The 20,018-nt window shown below is 37.6% G+C and overlaps 1 protein-coding gene across 6 annotated transcripts in view; it reads right to left on the bottom strand.

Moving 5' to 3' along the window:
* Positions 1 to 478: 478 nt before the first annotated feature.
* Positions 479 to 20,018, bottom strand: part of DLGAP2 (DLG associated protein 2) — a 459,639-nt gene continuing 440,099 nt past the window's right edge. For 4 of the 6 annotated variants that reach the window (XM_071548426.1, XM_071548429.1, XM_071548427.1 and 1 more), the window contains 4 exons: positions 14,458 to 14,549; positions 10,135 to 10,287; positions 9,283 to 9,300; positions 479 to 7,836 (listed from right to left, as the gene is read on the bottom strand). In XM_071548426.1, coding sequence (XP_071404527.1) covers positions 7,618 to 7,836; positions 9,283 to 9,300; positions 10,135 to 10,287; positions 14,458 to 14,549 — 482 coding nt within the window. In that variant the 3' untranslated portion in view covers positions 479 to 7,617. The remainder of the gene's footprint in view (positions 7,837 to 9,282; positions 9,301 to 10,134; positions 10,288 to 14,457; positions 14,550 to 20,018) is intronic. The other 2 variants (XM_071548431.1, XM_071548428.1) reach the window with 1 other exon arrangement.

The following is a 20,018-nucleotide window of genomic DNA, read 5'->3' as shown; positions in this document are numbered from 1 at the left end:
CTCCTGTTGAAAAGACTAAAAACACACAGCTCCTGGAGATGCTCCAGGATTTGCCTTGTCAAAACAAATCCCTTCAGTTACTTCTGCCCACTAATGACTGCTTACAAATAATTCAGTTTTGGGTGTTTTAAAAGCAAAAGAAACTGTTATTATTTCTGTTAATGACATGCAATGGTCTGATTTAAAATCAGTGCATGATATCCTATACCTATAGTATTAATGACTATAAATCAAAGCACCTCAATAGCATGATTCTGTTATTTCCCATTTTCCTTCAGATTTTATATGTCTTCCTTTGAATTCAGCTAAAATCCTATTTTTTTTTAAATGAATTTCATTACACTCCAAAGGCTACAAGTCTATAACAATAATTTAGTGTTACCTACAGACTGATCGGAAATGTCATATTTTAACTAATGCAAAATTTAAAATGTAATAAAGAGTGTACTCTATTTTTTCTCAAAAAATTTAATTGCAGAATTATTTACAGGAGATGAACATAAACAATACATAAACCAATTGAAAGAGGCAGCTTCATAAAAGAGCCATGGGGCAAAATAGTGAAGCACATTTCTTACAATCAGCTGGAGGTGAGTAGTGAACCATGAAAAAGAGTAACTTAATAATAAAACAATTTTCAAATATGTCTTCAAAGTAACAACATTCTGGTAAAGAAGATATTACTGAGAAGCAAGAAATTATTGTAGCAATGAAACAACATACTGTACATTCAATTTAGGTATCCTGCATGCTACTAAATAGAATTTATCAAAAGAACCATAAAAGCATGAGAAAGAGAATTACATAAAATAGTTTAATTCTAGTGAAGTGTAGCTTTATACAGATGGTGAATATTTGGCACTCAGTTCATCCTCATTGTTGATACGATTTCTTATGTATATATATATTTATATATATTTATATATACTTTTAATGATAACTAAACAGCTAATTTCCTGGTTCTAACATTCCTTGAAATTCTATAGGAGGCATTTAATTTAGTCCTTAGGCCACACTTGATTATTTTGGCATGTCACATGGTGAATGAAAGTATGAGTTTTATCTCTGTACAGAAAATCCTGCACAGTCATTGTGGCTTTTCTTCAGGAAAGAACAGTTCTAGAGTATATAAGCCAGGCTACTTTAAAGGGAATTTTTATTCAGTCAGGAAATTAATATATAAATTGAACTAAATAATACATACATGCTGAGCCCTTTTAAAATGAGATGACCATACTATTAAACCTCCAAAGGGTAAATCAAAGCATGGGTATGAGCATGTGGATTCCATGGGTAATTATAAAAAAAAGCTAGTGTTTCTTTGTCAGGACTCTCTTCAGAGACTTGAACCTACCACTGAACACTCTGCTTGATTGCAACCTACCTGAAAAGAAGAATGAGATCAAACCAAGTAGTGACACACTCGCTACCTCGAATGGCGAGTCCTTCCTACCTCAGCAGGACCTGCTGAGTCAGATTTTGATCTGAATTATACTGATTCAGATCTGACATTTCTTTCCGGTTTCAGTTTCTTAGCATTGATTCTAATGCAACCAGGAACAGAACTCAGCCCAAAGCTCTGTGATAATCCATCTCAGAAATGGGAAATACTGTGTTGAATGCAAAATGACAAGAGAAAGAGAAGAAAATTCCTCACTACTGGGCTGTGTTGGTAAATAATGACCATATATTCAAATAAGCCTCCCCCTTGTTTAAGCTTAGGTGAAAATATTTGTGTATTTGTACCTAGAGAAGTAAAAAATCCTGTCCAACAAAACCAACTTAGAAAAATAACAATTTGGCCTTAATAAAATATAGAAATAAATTGCCAGCTGATGAAAACTGTTCTGTGTTTGCTCAGTGAAAGAGCAAGCTGCGTAGACATACTAATTTACCTTATCTATGATCTGACTTAAAAAGCCCACTTCTTTTTTAGCAATTAAGGGTAATGGGAAAAAAGCTGTGTGTGGAAAGGTGGATCTGTGAACATGCAGTCTTCTTCTGCAATCATCATTTTATGAAATGTGATATGCAGTTAATGAGAAGAGATCTGGAATATGAGGGGGAGTTTGATATAGAAGCATAGAATCATTTATGTTGAAAAAGACATTCGGTAATGAATGCCGTGGCCTCTCTTAGCTATTAGAATTTTATTTCATTAAGAGAAGCTGAATCAGCCTAAATATACTGGCCAAATTTTCTTTTGGGCAATGTTCCATTTCAATTTTGGTTTTATACTTGCTGTCCTTAACAACGTATTATGTAGTTAAACAGCTACAGCATTATGCCATTGAGGTAGCTGTATTTCAGAGATAAATTAAGCAATTTCTGTGGATACAGAGGACTTAATTCCTGACAGGACTCTGTGTATGCATATGAGTATGCCATAAAACAGCTGTTCCCAAAAAATGGTCTCTGGAGGTGAACATGGTGAATAGTTGCTGATGGGCCATGGGGCTGCAGTAGTGAACCTGCCATGGCTGTCAATGTTGAGGATGAGCTACAAGAAAGTGGCACAATCTACAGGAATGTGAGCACTGACTGTGGTTACTGGGTCCACTTGTCTGTAATCATGACGATGAAAAATTTATATATATATATAGGTATATGTATATATCCTCTTTCTGTTCTATGCAGTATGAAATGGCAGTTTCTCCTCTGCTAATTCTGTCCATGCAGAAAGAGGTGACCCCATTGCTCTGCCATACAAAGAACCCTTAGGGTTAGAGCTGAATCTCATTAGAGGGCAGTTGCCCAAACCAAAACACAATCATCATGCCCAAGTCCTGTGCCCCACATCACTCCTTATGTTAGCTGGGCTGAAGGACAGACCCAGGAAGAGAACAGGGTGCTCAGGGAAGGCTGCTTTTGGAGCACGGACCCCAGATGCATCACTCCTGCTAAGAAAGAGCGGGAAAATGCACTTGTGAAAGGGGAGACTTGCCAAGATTGCTGACCAAGAGGGCTCAGCTGCAGGTGCCATCACCTCTTGCACCTGGCGCTGGGCAGAGGCCTCCTCCCAGGGAGGTCCTCCATCACAGGGACCTGCCATCATCATGAACAGGAAAAGCAGAGGTTGTTCTGGAAGGTTAATTTGATGCTCATCACTCCCTGCCTACTCCCTGGATGGAGCCTTCCCCTTTGCACAGGTCTTCCTCTTGGTTCAGCTGGTCTGTTTCTCCCTCAGCACAGGCTCAGACCGTGACGGTCCTCCCAGGTGCTGGAAGTGTGCTGTGGAAGGAAACTCCCCAGCAGCATGGGGACAGGTGAGAGATCCCCCAGCATCCTGCCATGCCGGGTTACTTGCCCCAGCTATAGCCAGCCTGGAGTTTGTGTGCCAGCTAATAAAGTGCTTGGAGATCCTTGTGGATGAAAGGCACTGTGTAAATGTGGGTGTCAACCTGTCATACACCAGGAAGCACCTCTCTAGACATTAAGGGGTGTGCTGATATTCCTCACCTCAAACGCAGTTTGCAGGAGGTATCCCTACATCATAAGACTAGGAACAGGAATGGGAATAACATTGCTTCACGATTCATGTAAGCTCTCTAATACTGAGGCTTCTGTTTTACAGGTTTTCAGTGCACACAGCTTGACATCTGGAGCTGCCCAACAAACTTCAGACCTGAAACTGATGTGCACAAACCAGCACTCAGTGGGTCAGCCTCCAGTGTGGCCCTGCCGCTGATGCCATTGCTGAAACACTAAGGACATCAAACCCACCGACTGGGCAGGGCAGGCTCCAGGCTTTGAATGCAAAAGGCTGATCTGGGCTGATCTGGAGGCACATTGCTCTGGATGAGGGTGCCAGGGTGGACCTGCATGGAGAAGGCCTAGGACAGAGTGGCAGTGCTGCCTGAGGTGCCATGAGGAACCTCTTGAGGGCATTGATCCCTCAGAGCACGACGAGGATGTGGGTCACATATGGCACATCATGAATGGCACCATCATGTAGCAGTTACTTCTCTTCCTTCCAAACCCACCCAAACAGTCCTTCACTTTATACTAGATGCAGTGCTGAAGGAGCACTAATTTACTGATACTGCAGGACATGGGCTTATTTTAAAACAAATAATTTCCATTATATGAAATGTATGTTATATCTACCTATCTATCTATCTGAAATGCACACACTTTCCTATGCACACTTTAATTTCTTCCTGATTGATCTCAAATCTAACATAGTGTCAAGGTTTAAGTATGAATTAAAATATCATTTTTTGGCATTAAACTGTACAAATTTTTTAGTCTTTGCATTCTGCCAAGGGCAATTCTCATCAGGTTGGCATGAAATAATAAAACATTTCATAATGTACTTCACCAAATTACAAAGAATTTCAAATCTAAAAAAATATACAAAGCAAAAGTAAGTATGGCAAACATCAACAATTTTACCAGTCAGGCCTTTTTTTTTAATTTAAATTTTCTGAATTCTGTTTATTATACTTGTGTTTTACAGGCAAGGACTAAATGAACAGAGACTTGCTATAATTTTATTGCATTAAAATGAATATTAGCCCAATTAATATTTAAATAAACGCTAAACTATTTTGCTGTTTCCAGCTGTTCTGTGTGGGTCTACATAATGAACTCAAAGCAGAGAGTATACCAGTTCCTATCATTCTGTTTATTTATGTTCCTCCTATGTTGGTTTTGTAACTGAATTGTATTTTTATCATGTGGGGTCGGATTATATTTGATCTCGTTAAATGTTTATTAAGCTAATATATGCAGTGTTTCTCATGTCAGAGAAGCAATCTTACTTTGATTTATTTGCAACACAAGTATGATAAGCATAATGTTATTTTTCTAAACTAACCAGATGTACAATATGTAAATAGAATAGGCTTATTTGCCTTAAATAATATGTTACCAGTACCATAAATTAATATATGGCACTTCAAAATGTAATGTGCACAGATATTCTATTATCAGATTTTTCAGTAGGCATCTAGTTTACTTTTGATTCTTTCTGGTTGTCTTTTTTTTTTTTTTGAACAAGGTCTAACAAACAAAAATTTCTAAACCTTGTATTGAACACTTTCTCATAATGGCATGGGAAATATAAAACACAGACTGCTCCAAGTCAGTATCATTAGTCCAGCTGGGATCTCAGTTTATCTGTAATCTGTTGGGTTTACTGTTTGTCTTCATAAAGTCTGATTGCGAGCAGGATCAGGTACAGCTTGTCTTAATCGCATGACCTGTTGCTGCAGGTGGGAGGGCTCAAGCGAGTAAGGCAAGTGTGATTTCTCCTCAAAGTATACAGAAAAATTAGATAAAACGTATCAGCTGCCATATATATATATATGTGTGTGTGTGTGTGTGAGTTTCTTTTTTAAATTTCTTCAGTCTAGGAAAGACACTGGCTTTGGTTTTGTGTGAATATTTCTAATTAGCAGCTCCACTTTTCAAGATGAAAGATGCCAGTGTCTGCATGGTCTTTTGTAGTTAAAATAGTACAACAAATATAGGAAGTAGCATCAATATTGTACACTACCTAGGATTCAGCTCTTTCTTTAATAGAAAATGCCTTGAAAACACAAGGGAAGGGAAATATAATGTTTTCATCTATAGAAGAATATTTCAGGGATTTTTTTCTTTTTTTTTCTTTTTTTTTTTTTTTTTTGCATTCTTGCATTCTTGAAGGATATACATTCGTCTTGTTTTTGCTTCCAAATATAATTTAAGGCTATTTGGTAAAGTATACACCAGATATCAGGCTCAATTTACAGGGGTTTCTTCTCACAGAAACTTCTCAAAACTCCCTCTCTAAAGATTCATATCTTGAAGCCAACCATGCTTTATCAGCTTTGCTCCAAAGACAAAAGTCATGCTTAATATCATACACTGTAGGAAAAAGAGAAGGAAAAAACCTCAACCAAACAAACGAAAACAGATTGAAGCAATGTCAGATCTGCATAACCCATGATACTTCACGTTTTCAGTCATCCATCAGGCTGCAGGGTGTGTGGGATTCATATTTAAAGTGCTCATCAGGTGAAGAACCAAAGTGCTCGAGTATAATTAAATAGTTGTTATGCCTATGGCTAAATACATTGCATTTGTTAAAGCAGGTAAACAGGGAATGTGGTAGCTGGGGCTGTCTATCTCACTGGATTCACACTGTTTTGACCTAAAGTTATGTTCAGTAGTATTCAAACCTTGGAACTGGGAGCTGCAGGCTATTCATCTTATTGCGTCTTCACCTGAAGACTTCTAAGTGCTGGATTGCTGTTTGCTCTGGAAGGTAGGTGAAGTGGAATAATTCTGTCTTAATGTGTTTTAAAATAAAATTCTGTCTTAGTTTGCTTTAAATTAAAGCCTCTTGACTGTGGCAGTTGCCACCTCTCTTCTGTCAATGTGAGGCTTGAAAATATATTATTTTCCTTATATTACATGGATGGAAATCACTTATCTCTTGAGTAATTTTTATTTCTATGTCTGAAACAAGCAAGAAGTTTATTCTTGCCATAAATGATACTGCATAGAAAAATAGTTCTAAAAAAAATACAACTGTAAACCACAGTTCACCTTTACCTTAACATAACCATTTAAACTTATATATACTTACCACTTACATTCATATTTCTTAAACTGTTTACAACATCACAACTGGCATTTTAAACAAGCAAGATTTTTTGTTCTCAAGAATACCCTGGAAACTCAATTGTTATAATAATTTGAGAGTTTGAAATAGTACATATAGCATGGCTCTTGAAATGAAAGAGAGAAGGTTTATAAAAGAAATGTTAACATGTAAAAGAACTGTTAAAAATGCAATGAGTGTTCCAAAGGAGTGAGTATAACTTTTTCTTTACACATCTTACTACAGAAGATCTAAGTTTTTAAGGCTTCCATTTTCCTTTCACCCATCACTCAAGTCCTCTTGCATTACAATTTTGCTTAGGTTTCAGAATGTCGTTATACTGCTAACAGAAAATGTTTATTAGTGGACATTCCCACCACCTCCAGACTTCTTGGTTTCTGATGAACTTTGGAGTTTTAGTGGCCGGATATCCCTGTCAATCTCCAGAAACTTGACATAAGATGAGAGGCCTAATGTTATTTTGCAGTAACGAAGATGAGAAGAGTGGCAGAGCACATGGGTAAATATGTTAGTTGGGTTCTAGGAAAAGAAACTGGAGGTCAAAGAGATAAATGGGTTCTTTCTTTCCTGCTCTTTACATTTGTAGCACCTTCTACTTGGATTAGCTAATGCCTCTAGTGAATGGTGAGATGCACCCATTTAGAGTTCGTTATTCTTATCCCTAATTATCACACATTTTATAAAAATATAAATAACAAAAAGTAAGCTGGGTTCCATCTCAAGAGGTGGTTTCTGTTGTCCTCTGAGAATATATTGGATAAGTCAGGTCTCGACAAGCCCTATCCATTGTAGCTGATTGTAAGTCAGACAATAAATACAAAAAGAAGTCATTCTTGCGGTGAGCTCAGCAAATTCTGAGGAAATCAAAAGCATTCCACTGTGCTTATGGCACAAAGAACACAACAGCAAGGGCATATTTAGTGGAGAGAATGAGACAAAAATTACCAGGTAAGTGACAAACTGTACAAGCATTTTGTTTAAAAAAGGAACTCTGCAGCATTCTGTCTTTAAAGCCGGGTTTGAGCCTCTGGGATATAGATCTCGATGCTGTCTGCACGCTCTGTGGCTGAATTCTGCCGGAAGGAGGCTGCTCGCTTGGCAGCCATCAGCCGTCTTCTGGCTTCTTGTCGCTGTCTGTCGGGTAGGTCCAGAGATTTTTCTCTTGTGATAGGGAATTTTCCTTTTGGGGGCTTCTTTGGTACAGGAGGAGGAACCTTTCTTTCTTCCTGCAACAGGGCATTGAAACCAAGGGTGAGCTGCGTGTAGAAGGGACATGGCAGCAGAGCATGCACAATGAAGACATGAAATGCAAAATACTGGTTACATACATCAAGCATGCTCAATTTGTACTTGCCCATCAGCTGACTAATGGATTACATGAACAGCTATCCACACTAGGGACACTGACAAAACCCTCTTGTTTTGACAACCATTACACATTCTGCTGTCCCGTGCCTGTAAAAAGACTTCTACTGCACTTCCTTCTAGTGTCCTTGCAGGTATCAGCACATGCAATCTACATACTTCACTTTCATACGGATTTGTTTAATTTTAGCTGACACATTATTACACTCATTATAAACAGAAACACACACTGGCTCTCCAATAAGAATTCAGCACATCTGTGTAGTCTGATCAAGTGAAAAGACTCTCTAAGATTAGCAAGACAGAATTTTTTATTAAATTAATCATACTGAGTTTAGCCTCAGCTGGATATGAGATAGCAGCTGTGTATACATGTCTATTAGTTTAGTCTCCTCCATGAATTGCTAAATGGAAACATTCAAGCGCCAGCCAGAGAGAAAACATAGGGCTAATTGTTCTGCTTGTCAGCCTGGACCATTTTAAAGAAGATTATTCTAAGGAGTTATCAAATTATAAAGTGAAAGTCAGTAGATTTTGTTACCAAAGTAGCTGTAAATTTCTCTGCAGGTGTTAAATCAAGAATTGTTTTTAAGTATGAAATGGATATTTTACTCCATTTAGAGGCTGTGATGTATCATATAAGGCCTTAAAAACAGACTGTAGAATCAAGGAATTGTACAAGGAATAGATTAGAAGAGATGGATGCAGTTTTGAAGTTAAACTAGGTTTTTTAATGACCTGTTTAACGCTGGACTACAGAGCCCCAAAGATGGAGACTCCACAACTTCATATGCTTAGTTATGGTTATTGTGATTGATCTTTTTCCTATATAATTTCTTAAAGCAATGGCAATAGTCCAGAGTATGGGCTGTTCCTTATGGAGAACACAGTTAATTTGATGCACAGCAGGATTCAAATAATACAAAAATTGAACTGTTACACCTATGGTTTACAGACTCTTCATTGTTTCGTCTTTAAAAAAAAACCCCAGAAACCAAATTCTGAGTCTACTATCAAAATGCAATTGCCAAGACTAAATAACTAAGGTTATAAAAAAATACAGTTCTACATTCAACAGGAACAGTGCAGCAGCCTGAGATGCTATTCCCCATGACAGCCAGCTCTTCCAGTTTTTATTTTCTCTATTTCCTATTTTCAGCCAGGAACATAATGGCTCCTTTCCTGTTCTTCAATCTTAATTTTTTTTCCACTTTTAGTTATTTTCCTCTTAGGAACATCACTTTTGCTGTCACTACAATAATTTCTTACTTCCAGTTGTCACTAGTAAGCAAGAGTTGCAAACTCACCATCCACCAACCCGTTGGCTGAAAATTAAAATCCAAGAGGAGCATGAAGAAATGAAAAAGTTGTCAAAATGCCTCCTAATTCCTCCCAAACCAAACAAGTATTCACCTGAGGCCAACAGTACTGACTCAAACCAAATGCTGTTTTTTATCTGACTGATACAATAATCAGCAAGGATATTGGGATAATCAGGGTAATAGATGGAGCTATAGAGAGGGGAAAGGAAGTTTCAGAATTACATTGCTTAAATGAGCTATTTGCCACCTTTGCTTTGTGAGTATCATGGTGAGGCAACTCCCAGATGGTGCAGTTACAGGGCAGAGATGTGGGCAGTTTACCAGTAGCACTCTTTGTCCCCCAAACTTTTGTGGACTGACCTTTACTATGACCTGCACTATGTTTTGTCTTATGCTTTTATTTCATTTCTGTTCTAGCATCAGTTGTGTTGTGCAGGCAGAGTTAAACACTGAAATGATCCAGTTTGGGCTGCCCCAAATGTATCAGAGTGCCAAGTTTACCTTGTTTGAATTCTTGGGCTATTGTCTTCAGTCTGAATGAACAAGAACATATTTCATTTCTAGCTTTTAGAATGTGAATCTAAATAATTTGAACAGAAGTGTTATGGAGTGAACTAACTTAGCAAAATCCATTTTTTTTCTTATACAATTCAGCTTAACATTGTTAAAAAGAAAAAACCTGTCACATCTGATGAAAGTTTCCATGTAAAAATTGGGCCATGCCAATTAAATACTTCCCAGGCTTAGAAACCTATTGTATTTCACTATTGAATTTAACACAAGGAAACTGCAGGACTACAAATGGGGAGTAAATGGTATTGTCTGTGGTCTGCTTACCTTCCTTTCAGGTGATTCTATTATTTTCCATTCATTGAGTTTCAACTGATGCAGTTCATCAAACTTCATGCTGACATCTTCAATTGAGAGCTGGAGTAAGTCCCAGAAACCTGCTAGGTCCTGGGAAGTTGGTCTCGGCATGGCACTCGGGTCCTGTCATGCACAAAGGAGAGAATCTGAATAGACCGGGAGGCTTTACACAGTGTGCACTGAGGCAGGAAAGGTATCGTGCCAGATGACATTGCTGCAGAGCTGCTCGGTGCTAAGGCTCTTTGCACTTTACAGCTGGGAGCTGTGACTAGAAAGTTGTGCCTCCTACACAACCCAAACATGAATGAGCTGGATGTCACATGTGATTCTTCTTCAATTTGCGGCATGGGAAGTTCCTTACACCATATGCTATGCTGACCTGCATTTCTAAAAAAAGAAAAGGCTGACAGCCTCTGCCTGCTGATTATTAAAGGGAAGGGGAATGTGGCTTGTATTCCAGACAGTCTGAATTCTTTCTTGCTAAAAATTCCATTCACAATAACTGCTTAGAAGACAAAACAAGACCACAAAGCTGAAGTCAATGTTTACATTGTCTTGCATTTCCTAATGTATACATGAGGTATGAAATTTTGATGGGGATTGTAGGATTTTGTTCTCCAAGGAGTTGAATCACACAAAGGAGCTGGGAAGGCACTACCACCGGGTGCTGCAATTAAGTGGCTCTATGTGCGCAAGACTTAATGGAACAAACATTGGTGGTAACAATTAGCAAGATGACCCTCTATTTGATTATTAATGTGATACTAATGCTGGATAAAAATTTCATTACAAGGTAGTATGCAGACTCTTAACCCTATACTCTCTGAGCATTGGTACTAGTTCAAGAAGATAGCTTTGTCACTTTCATGAAATAGGGTTTAATTGGAAAATGTGTTTGTGAAGGCAGAGGAGAGATTTCTTTTTTCTTCCAGGAAAAGAAGAAGGCATTAAGATGGTCTAAAGAATGGAGCCAGGAGAGACAGAGTAAAAACCAGGCCAAAGGGACTCTGGCCATTCCTGGGCAAAAGCTGTAATGATTAGTTTACTGTGTTAGCATCACTGCTGTTACTGCTGATGCAAGGCTCTGTGCCCCACCTCTTACAAATCTAGTGAGGAAAGGCATTTTAGATATTTAACACAACATGTTGTGTCACCCATACCTAAACCCCTTTTGGAATCTGTTCCAAGAACAACTTAGAAGTCTTCACTAGAAGAAAGTCTCCTTTTCATAGAGAGCTTCAGGAATTTAACAGAACTGGCCAAATAGATTTTAACAGACTTCTGGGAAAGGTTACAACTCCAGATTAGTGTTTACTGAAAACTACTTCATTGAGTAGATTCCAATTTACTGCAAAATGATTTGAAATTTATGTCAATGGTGTTAGTTGCTCTATAGAGGTCAATATCTTAGGCTTTAGGAACCACCCTTCTGTGTGAAATTCATCAGGACAATCCCACAACAGTATATTTTATCTTGTAATCTGTTCTTCCAACCTGGTCTCTCCTCAGTCACTCTCACCAGTTTCCTCTAAGCAGCCAGAAAATAATGCCACTGCCTTCTGAATCAGGGCTAATTGCTGTTCTGTACCCTTGTGCACCCCACTCTGCTCATGGTATTTGTGAAGACCGTGGCCTCCAGCATGGCTCTTGCAGAGGGCTATGCCATGTGTGGTCTGGACACAAGAGGGCTGCCTCCTACTTCATACAGATCTGCAGTTCATTAATAAATGCTGACACAAATGACTGCTATTACAGCTAACTAAGTTTTGAACAGATTGGGTTAAACTTGCTTCTTCTCAGAAACTGCTCATTTATTTGTATCTTACTTGGAATTCAGATTTGCAGCCCTCCTCCTGAAGGAAGCCTAAAGCAAGCAACAAGTACCTAGCTGGTGCTTAAGCTGCTCTGTTTTTGCCTGCAACCATGACATTATTGAGCAATGATCTCTCACTAAGCTGAGCAGGATCTTTGCTGACTAGAGAGTATGCAGGAGGAAACGTCAAAGTAAAAAACCAACAGGGTGTTACAAGAACTAATGTGAATAATACAGAAGGGAGTAGTTATTAATCAGTAATAGATTTTTTCCCAAGTAGTTACTGGGAACAGTATACACATAGGAGATAGCCAGCCAGTTTCTTAAAAAACCCTCATCACAGCTTACATTTTTGTAAATTTAGCTTAAGTGGGGGTCTTTGATAAGAGGTCTTAAACCAGACCATAATCAGATGTGCCCCTAGAAGTTCTCATGACCCTTTAGAAAAGTCCATAGGAGACAGGTGAGTGTCGTGATTAAATTTCAGTTTGAGTAATTATATTCCTCTTCTTAAACCATTGTTGCCTTTTGAATTGGCAGAAGTAAATGCTGTTGTTCTCTGTCCTACATTTAAGCTTATAGATGCTGAACACTGTCAGAGAAACTGCCATGTGGCAGCTCTGTATGTGCTGGATGTTTTCAAGAGGAGGAACACACTAGCTGGCAGTATTCCCATGGGGCACTGAGATGCTGCCTTAGGAGCATATGGAGAGCCTGCTGTGGGTATACACTAAGTGACTATTTAGCAACAAACTCTGTCATTAGGCAAGAAAAGCCTCCAAACATGAATGACCTAAAGTCCAGTTTTGCAGTTGTTGCTTTCTGCAGAGCCCATTACTGGTTTAATGAAACTGAAGAATATTAGGAGTCTAAATCTCCAGAGCAGGATAAAGCTGCTATATTGGAGTTCAAAGGTTTATTATCCAAATAAGAAAGAGAGACGTAAAATCTTGCCAGCTTTTTGGCCATGTTGTTTACAAAGCTGTAGATTAATCCTTGTTCTTCTATTCCTTTTGCAGTAGTGAATTGTTCTCACTTCCAAACAGCTGTCAGCCATGCTGAAGAGGAGTTACATTTGCTATTACAGAAATGCTCTCAGCACAAGTGCTGGGCCCACTTGAAGATAAATGGAGTGGAGGTTAGGCTCTCCAAATCTTAGTTTGCATAGCTTAATCAGGAAATGGAGGGCATTTTAAAATATGCTTTTAGACAATTATGAAGATTTCCTCATTTTTATATTAAACAAATTACTAGATAGAGAACACACATGATGTATTTGATAATACAGATGTGGTCATCTGCTTGCCTGACTTATATGTTTCCTGACATTCTATAACAACTATTAAAATTCTCATTTTGACAGTCTTTGAAGTGGATAATTGGATTCTCTCTTAATAAGGACTGTGTATCTTATTATTGTCTATCAGAAAGTAAGATGTTTTTGATATGACTTTCTCAGTAATATTTGATTCCAGTTTCAGGAATTCTGGATCTTTATTGATGGAAAGTATCAGGTAAGTCTCTGCAGAATGGATGTTCTGCCTTAAAAGTTATGTGGCAAATGCTAAAAAGCAAAGCAAAGTATCTAACCAGATATTTAGGTCATGCCTGCTGTCATGCATGCAACAGAATTAAGCACTGTAGGGCTGGTCAAAAGGAGAAAGTTACACTTGATATTTGAGAGAATCAAAAAAGGTGTTTTACCACCAGCTGCAGCCAGAAGAATTACATTCTTCTATTGATTAGGATCATCTTGCCACAATGTTTGTATCACTGATGGCTGCTGTCATATTAATGAAGATAACATTTAGAATTGAATTAGTCTCTAATGAACTTCCAGAACAATAGCAGTAACTCTCATAAGCAATATACTGCATCTGTTCCTTTAGCCCCAGGACATCTTATATGTAATTGGCAATGCAAATTATGAAACCAAATTTTATGAACATTATGTATATCTCATTTCCAAGATCCGCTCTGTTTTCATGTAGGTAGAAAGCTGGATCATATATTCTCCACTATTGTACTATTCTCCACTTGCTCTGATATGAAAATTTTCCCTTTTCTTACCTGAAATATCATTGCTATATTAGGGTATTACAAAAATTATCCATAATATTATATCTCAGAAAACTTGCATTACTTCCCTTCTCATTTTCTTTTCTTTATTAGAGACATCAAAAAGAGAAAAGACAAAACGTAATCAGACTGAAATTATCGAAATTGCGTATTTACTTTGAAAAAAAAGGTACTAACACCATACTTAAGGATAAAGTTTAAAAAAAAAAGGAAGCAGTAAGACAAATATGGGACATGAAAGTAACATTTCAGAATGCTGCAGCTTGGATACACTACACTTGTTTTAGTTGTTGCTTTTGAAGTAAAAATATTACATTCTAAAATTTAAAGTGGTGTTTTGTGGAATATCTATGGACAAATAACCTTAAACTCTTCAAGAATAGCCAGGCTTAATGACTTACCAGATTTTGCTGACAAAGCCAATAAAATTGCTGGAACTTCTGAGACATGAGGAGCTGAGCACTTCCAACAGCACTTCGGATCTTACCTAGAACTGAGCACACAGATAGATTATTACCAATAAATGTTTTTGGCAATAAATGCCAAATCCAATTAAAAATATGTAGCTGAAATTCCTGTTTCTTTTATAAGGGAAGTAAGTATGGTTTTGTTGCTTGTGATTATATACATAAAATATTTCCTAAAAAAAAAAAAGATGTGAGAAAGCTCAGTAGCACCTTGAGATGTCAAAGGGAGCTTTATATGTACCTTAGATAAAATCCTCTTGTCCTGCAATCACAAATTACTTCACTCAGATGTGTGGATGATCTCTGGAGGAACTCTCTTTATCCTGTCTGTTCTGGGGGTAAGGCTAATACATTAAACTGTAATATAACCTACTCCTACCATAGGGATGAGCTGCTCAGAGGAATTGAGTCTCTGAGATGTGTCTTGGTGCACCTATTAGGAGTTACAGGTTGTCTGCCTAGGAAAATACACAAAGTCCCCAGAACAGGAGCTTTAGAAATGGACTAAACTCATTTTACTTGACTTTGTTTCTGAGAGTCATCTGTCTAAATAAAAATTTTTGAATGGTCTATAATCAGTGATATGAGCTCATCAGCTCAGCCATGTTAGGCACTTATATTTAGATGAGCTGAATTTCTTCCTGGAGATACCTCTGTCCTTCTGTTGACGGTAGTGCCTAAGGGGCATTGGCTTACCCCTAAGAAACTAACTCCTCCTTCCTCCCACAGCTGCTGGGATATATACCATACTTTGATAGGTAGCACCATCTTTTCCTACACCTCCTTCCTACGTATCCTTTCCTACACTTCCTTTCCTCCACATCCATCTCAGTGATGAAAAAGCAACTCTTTAAAAAGCATATAAGCTGTGGTCTCAATGGAAGTTTGATTTCAGCTGGAGATTTTCCAGATCTTTAAATAATGTTAAAGATATAGAGAAGTTGAGTAAGGGTAGACAGGAATTAATTACTCTGACCTATTTTACTCCCATTTGGGGGAAACCAAATTGATAATTCGAACAGGTTGGAGAGGGTGGAATGAAGCTATAATAGTACAGCAGAACTGATCTGCAGCCCATGATACAGGAAGCATTAAACTCTAGCAGGGCTTAACATTTTGTTGTTATTTAGAATAAGTATGTGGGGTCATGTGAAACTAATATCTTGGTAGTAGGTTTCCATTTAAATTCTGCTTTCTCTAGACCCGTGAAACATCTGCTCACGCAGAAGTAGCAGCAAGAGAATTTGAAAGTTTTGGGCTCCGGTTACAAACTCAGTAACTTTCGAAGTGTATGGTAATGTGTAGAGCTGTGGTTCTGAAACTCTTATTCCATTTTCTGTTAGGCAAACATGCACCTGCACCACAAGACTAAATTAAACAGCAATATACTTAATTCCTCAAACCTGTATGACATCCACTGTGAAATGGTTAAGTGGTTCAGGGTTTCATGAGTAACTCACTGGGGTTTGTTTTTGTTTTGTTGGCCAAATAAAATAAAGCATTTGAATTGGTTTGGGGTTTTTGATCACCAAACCCCTCACTTTCCTCTACAGCATCATTGGCATACAGAAAGGGATGTTTTGAGTGTTAAAACCTAGACAAACATATAAAAACCTAAATAAAAAAGTAGTGTTTAATTTAATCTGAAACAAATTGCTTTAATTTGGTTTTCAGCATTTTTAATAAAGGTGGTGAGCTCAGTGACAAACAGCCTTGTATCCTCCTTTTTTCTCTTGGTGCTCTGTAGCTCAGGACATTAGACAAACTCCCAGTGTGGTGTCAGAGTTCCTTCTTTTCCAGGATGAGGAATTGTGCTGTAGCAGGTCCCTGACATTGCCTATTGCATGCTGTGTTCAACTATTCACACTGTGCAAAAAGAAAGTGAGAATGAATCCATAGGCTGATGGTTGTTGTGCCTATCTCATACTGATAAAGTTCAGTTTTAGTTTCCTCTGCTGAATTTTATAGTTCATAGTTTAAATACATAGCCTGAGTAAGGGGCATTGGTTTTAGACCTGCTGCAGGAAAGTAGATCCTAACAGAATCTGTATATATGTCTGATATTTTCTAGTGAATATCACAGTTACCCCAATCCCCCATTATAATAAACATTTGTTTTATATTTGTTATCTTGAAGGATCATGTTGACAGCGATAGTGATTTGTAGCCCAGTCAGACTAGTCAAGATTTAGGCACTGGCAATGCAGCATTTTGATGTGATACACATCTGTCAAGGATATAAGACTGGGCTAGTTGCATGTGTCACTGAGTCACAGTGCTGAATATACATGTATAATTGCAGCCCTAGAATTTACCAAAGATCTAACTCTATTTCCATTTTAATAAGTAAATCAGACATAATAAAACGTAGAGGTTAGAATCCCTCATATTCATGCTACTCTACTTTGCTGTAATTAAATTAAAGTATTAAAACACTTCAACTCATAATCTTTAGCACAATATTAATAGACATCCAAAGCCTTGTTATTAATTTCATGCATTGGGGAATTATTCTGATGAGTGCAGATTGATTATCTCCATGAAAGAATGATGAATGTTAGAGACTGCAGAGATTGAGATGTTTGGTGATGTCTAGAACATTTTTCTTTTAAATAAATGATGATAAAATCTACCAACATGCATAAATAGATATAATTTTCATATAATCCATATACCTCCCACCATTAATATAATGTTATATTTGCCCAAATGTCAGGAAAAGTCACACAACCTTAATTCTGCTCCCTGAAGTGTATGAAGCACTTCATTTTTTTTTGTATGGTCCTGTATGACTTCTGCTCTGAACATATACACAATCCTGACCATGACTACAATAAAAGCAGACTCAGGATTTACACCCTGGTTCAAGATTGTGTAAACTGCACAATTAATGCAATGGTATCTTTTCCCCTGCAGTAATCATATTACAAAATTGCTGGTAATATATATATGTGGAACTGCTTGAGAAATTTTACAAAGTCTTGTAATCAAAAATGATTTGATATCACCAAGGTAGAAGGACTAGGGGTCTATATTGATGAAACCAATTATAATCTGATGCTGTAATTCTGTTCTTGACAGGTTAAAAGCTTTGCTCAATTGCGCCACTGCTGCACTGGCAGTGAGAAACTAACAATTAATCTGCTTCTGGCATTCATTGCTGTTTATTTAAATTATGTTTTTTAATTTAAATATTCATTCCATTTTATCATTCCATTTCCCCTTTTATACTTGTAAATAAATTGCTCCACAAACAATCTGAGAAAATATGCCTGGAAAAAAACCAACCTGAAATTATCATTTATTACATTCTCCTAACTCCAAGTAGGACATGACATTTGTCTAATCTTTAAACCTAAATTGGTAATCTTATAAATATCTTTTTTCATGATTAACAGAGCATGTAGGCACAAAATAAATATATAACGCTCAGATGGCATTTTAGGACAACACAGCCTCTAGCTGGCAGTGCTTTGGAGGTTAGATAGGACAATGGGATCCTTGTGCACCAAGTGGGACTTGCTGCAAATTTGCTTTTTAGCACAACAAAGCTGAGTTCAAAGAGGAGAAAATTTCAGAAGAACAATACAAATGCTAGGAGGAATTCTTGGATTCTATACTATAGGACTTTACAGACTATATCAGAACAATTAAGACATTCTCTAGTCATTCACAACACTCCAAATGTAAAATTCAATAGTTACTGTGAAAAGCATTAGAAAATTATGTCAGTAATTTCTCTTTGGTTAAAGGATAACCCATGTTTGGTCAAACACCTAAGAAAGCTTTTGTGGATAATTAATTGATGAATATGCTAAAATAAAGTGGTTGTGAGGGGTTTTTATTCCCCCTTCCCTCTGAAAAAAATTACAAGAAATTTAACTCTTATGTTTTCTGTTACTATTCAGCCCTATGAGTAAAGCCTTTGCAGTACTGTGGGAATATCAGCCAGACGATTAGCAAGGAAAAATCCAGAATTCATCCATGGAATAAAGGGGAGAGAAGGGTGATACTTTGAGCTCTCACTCTCTCTAATGCCTATAGTTTCCCCCCACTAGAGATTACTTTACTGTGTAGCTATGCCAGCAGAGCTCCTAATCATAGTGCAGAAGATACCAGCAACCTTTCTGCTGGAACAGTTTATATTATAGTTAATTTTTGCACCTTAGTATTTTTTGTGAGAGCAAACTCTGTGCAGCTGTTTCCAATAATGAAGTATTCCAGCAGTCAAGTTTGCCATATCTTGCCCACAAGCTGTAAGTGGAGTCTGTGGTTCCCCCCTGGCTGTCCTGCTCTCCCTCTCCCTCTCTCTCTCCCTCTCCCTCTCCCTCTCCCTCTCCCTCTCCTTCTCCCTCTCCCTCTCCCTGAGCTGCTCTCCCTGCTGCCATCGCAGCACTCACTGGAGGCAGAGTCCTGACCCTCTTGGTCTTCAATAGCTTTGTGACAGTTGAAAGTGTTTTTCTTGTCATCACCTACACACCAGTAATAGTCAAACACAATTTTCAAGGTGTGAAACTGAAGCTTCAGTCAGCACCCATGAGAAACACATATCATTGCTTGGAGGCACCCTGCTAGTGCAAAAAATCAGATGACTAACCCTGGGAACAGTTGCAACCACATACCTATCTCTACCTTTCTCTCTCTCTCTATGTTATAATAAACACTGAGAACACAGATAACTGCCCCCACAAAAAATAGATGGATTTTTCAGAGACTTCATAATACAATTCATGACAACTGACCAAATAAACAAACTCTATGAAAAGAAGGAGAGAGAAGTTATTTTTGCTGCAATGCTTATCTTCTCTTTTTCTAAGACCTGATGAGTAAAGTTCTTAAAACAATGTTATGTGAGAAAAGCTACAGTGAAAAAAAATCAATACAGTCATCAGACAGCTTTCGGTGATCTCAGAGCTATTGTGTTAATGCCAAAAATGAAATTGTTTTCTAAAATGCAGTTTTATTTTAACTCTTCCCATGTTTAAAATGAAATAGAAGTGGTATCATAAGGACAGCCGTCTCCTATGAGACGCAAAGCTGTATTTGGCCTTCAGGTACAATTAATATACCCAGGCCAAAAAGAAATGATTCAGCATTAAGAAAGACAGTTTGAATATGCAAACTTTGCTGTGAAGTGTTTTGGGAACAATAGCTCTTGCTGGAAGATGGAAACCCCTATTTATTTTCTTGTGGCTCAGCCATTTTTGTGTATTTTCAGACAAATGTTTAAATATGCCAAGACACACTTCATACTGGGATATCATTAAACTTACGTTCTAGTGGATGCATATCTTTCAAGCTCCTTAGCTCAGACTGGGGATACAAAATATGCTAAAGACTCGAAAAAGAATTATTCACACTGAACTTTTAAAATGCTGTGAAGCTCATTACCTTGGTGAAATTAATTATTTGAAAACTCCCTTTTACTTGATCTAAGCATTACTTGGTGAAGGGATGCCATTTCAAAGCTAATGTAATTTGGAAATTATTTCAGG

The sequence above is a fragment of the Pithys albifrons genome, chromosome 2, assembly GCF_047495875.1.
Source record: "Pithys albifrons albifrons isolate INPA30051 chromosome 2, PitAlb_v1, whole genome shotgun sequence".
In the NCBI taxonomy this organism is placed as follows: Eukaryota; Metazoa; Chordata; class Aves; order Passeriformes; family Thamnophilidae; genus Pithys; species Pithys albifrons.
The sequence above is the reverse complement of the archived record's forward strand: the minus strand, read 5'-3'. Positions and strand labels throughout refer to the sequence as shown.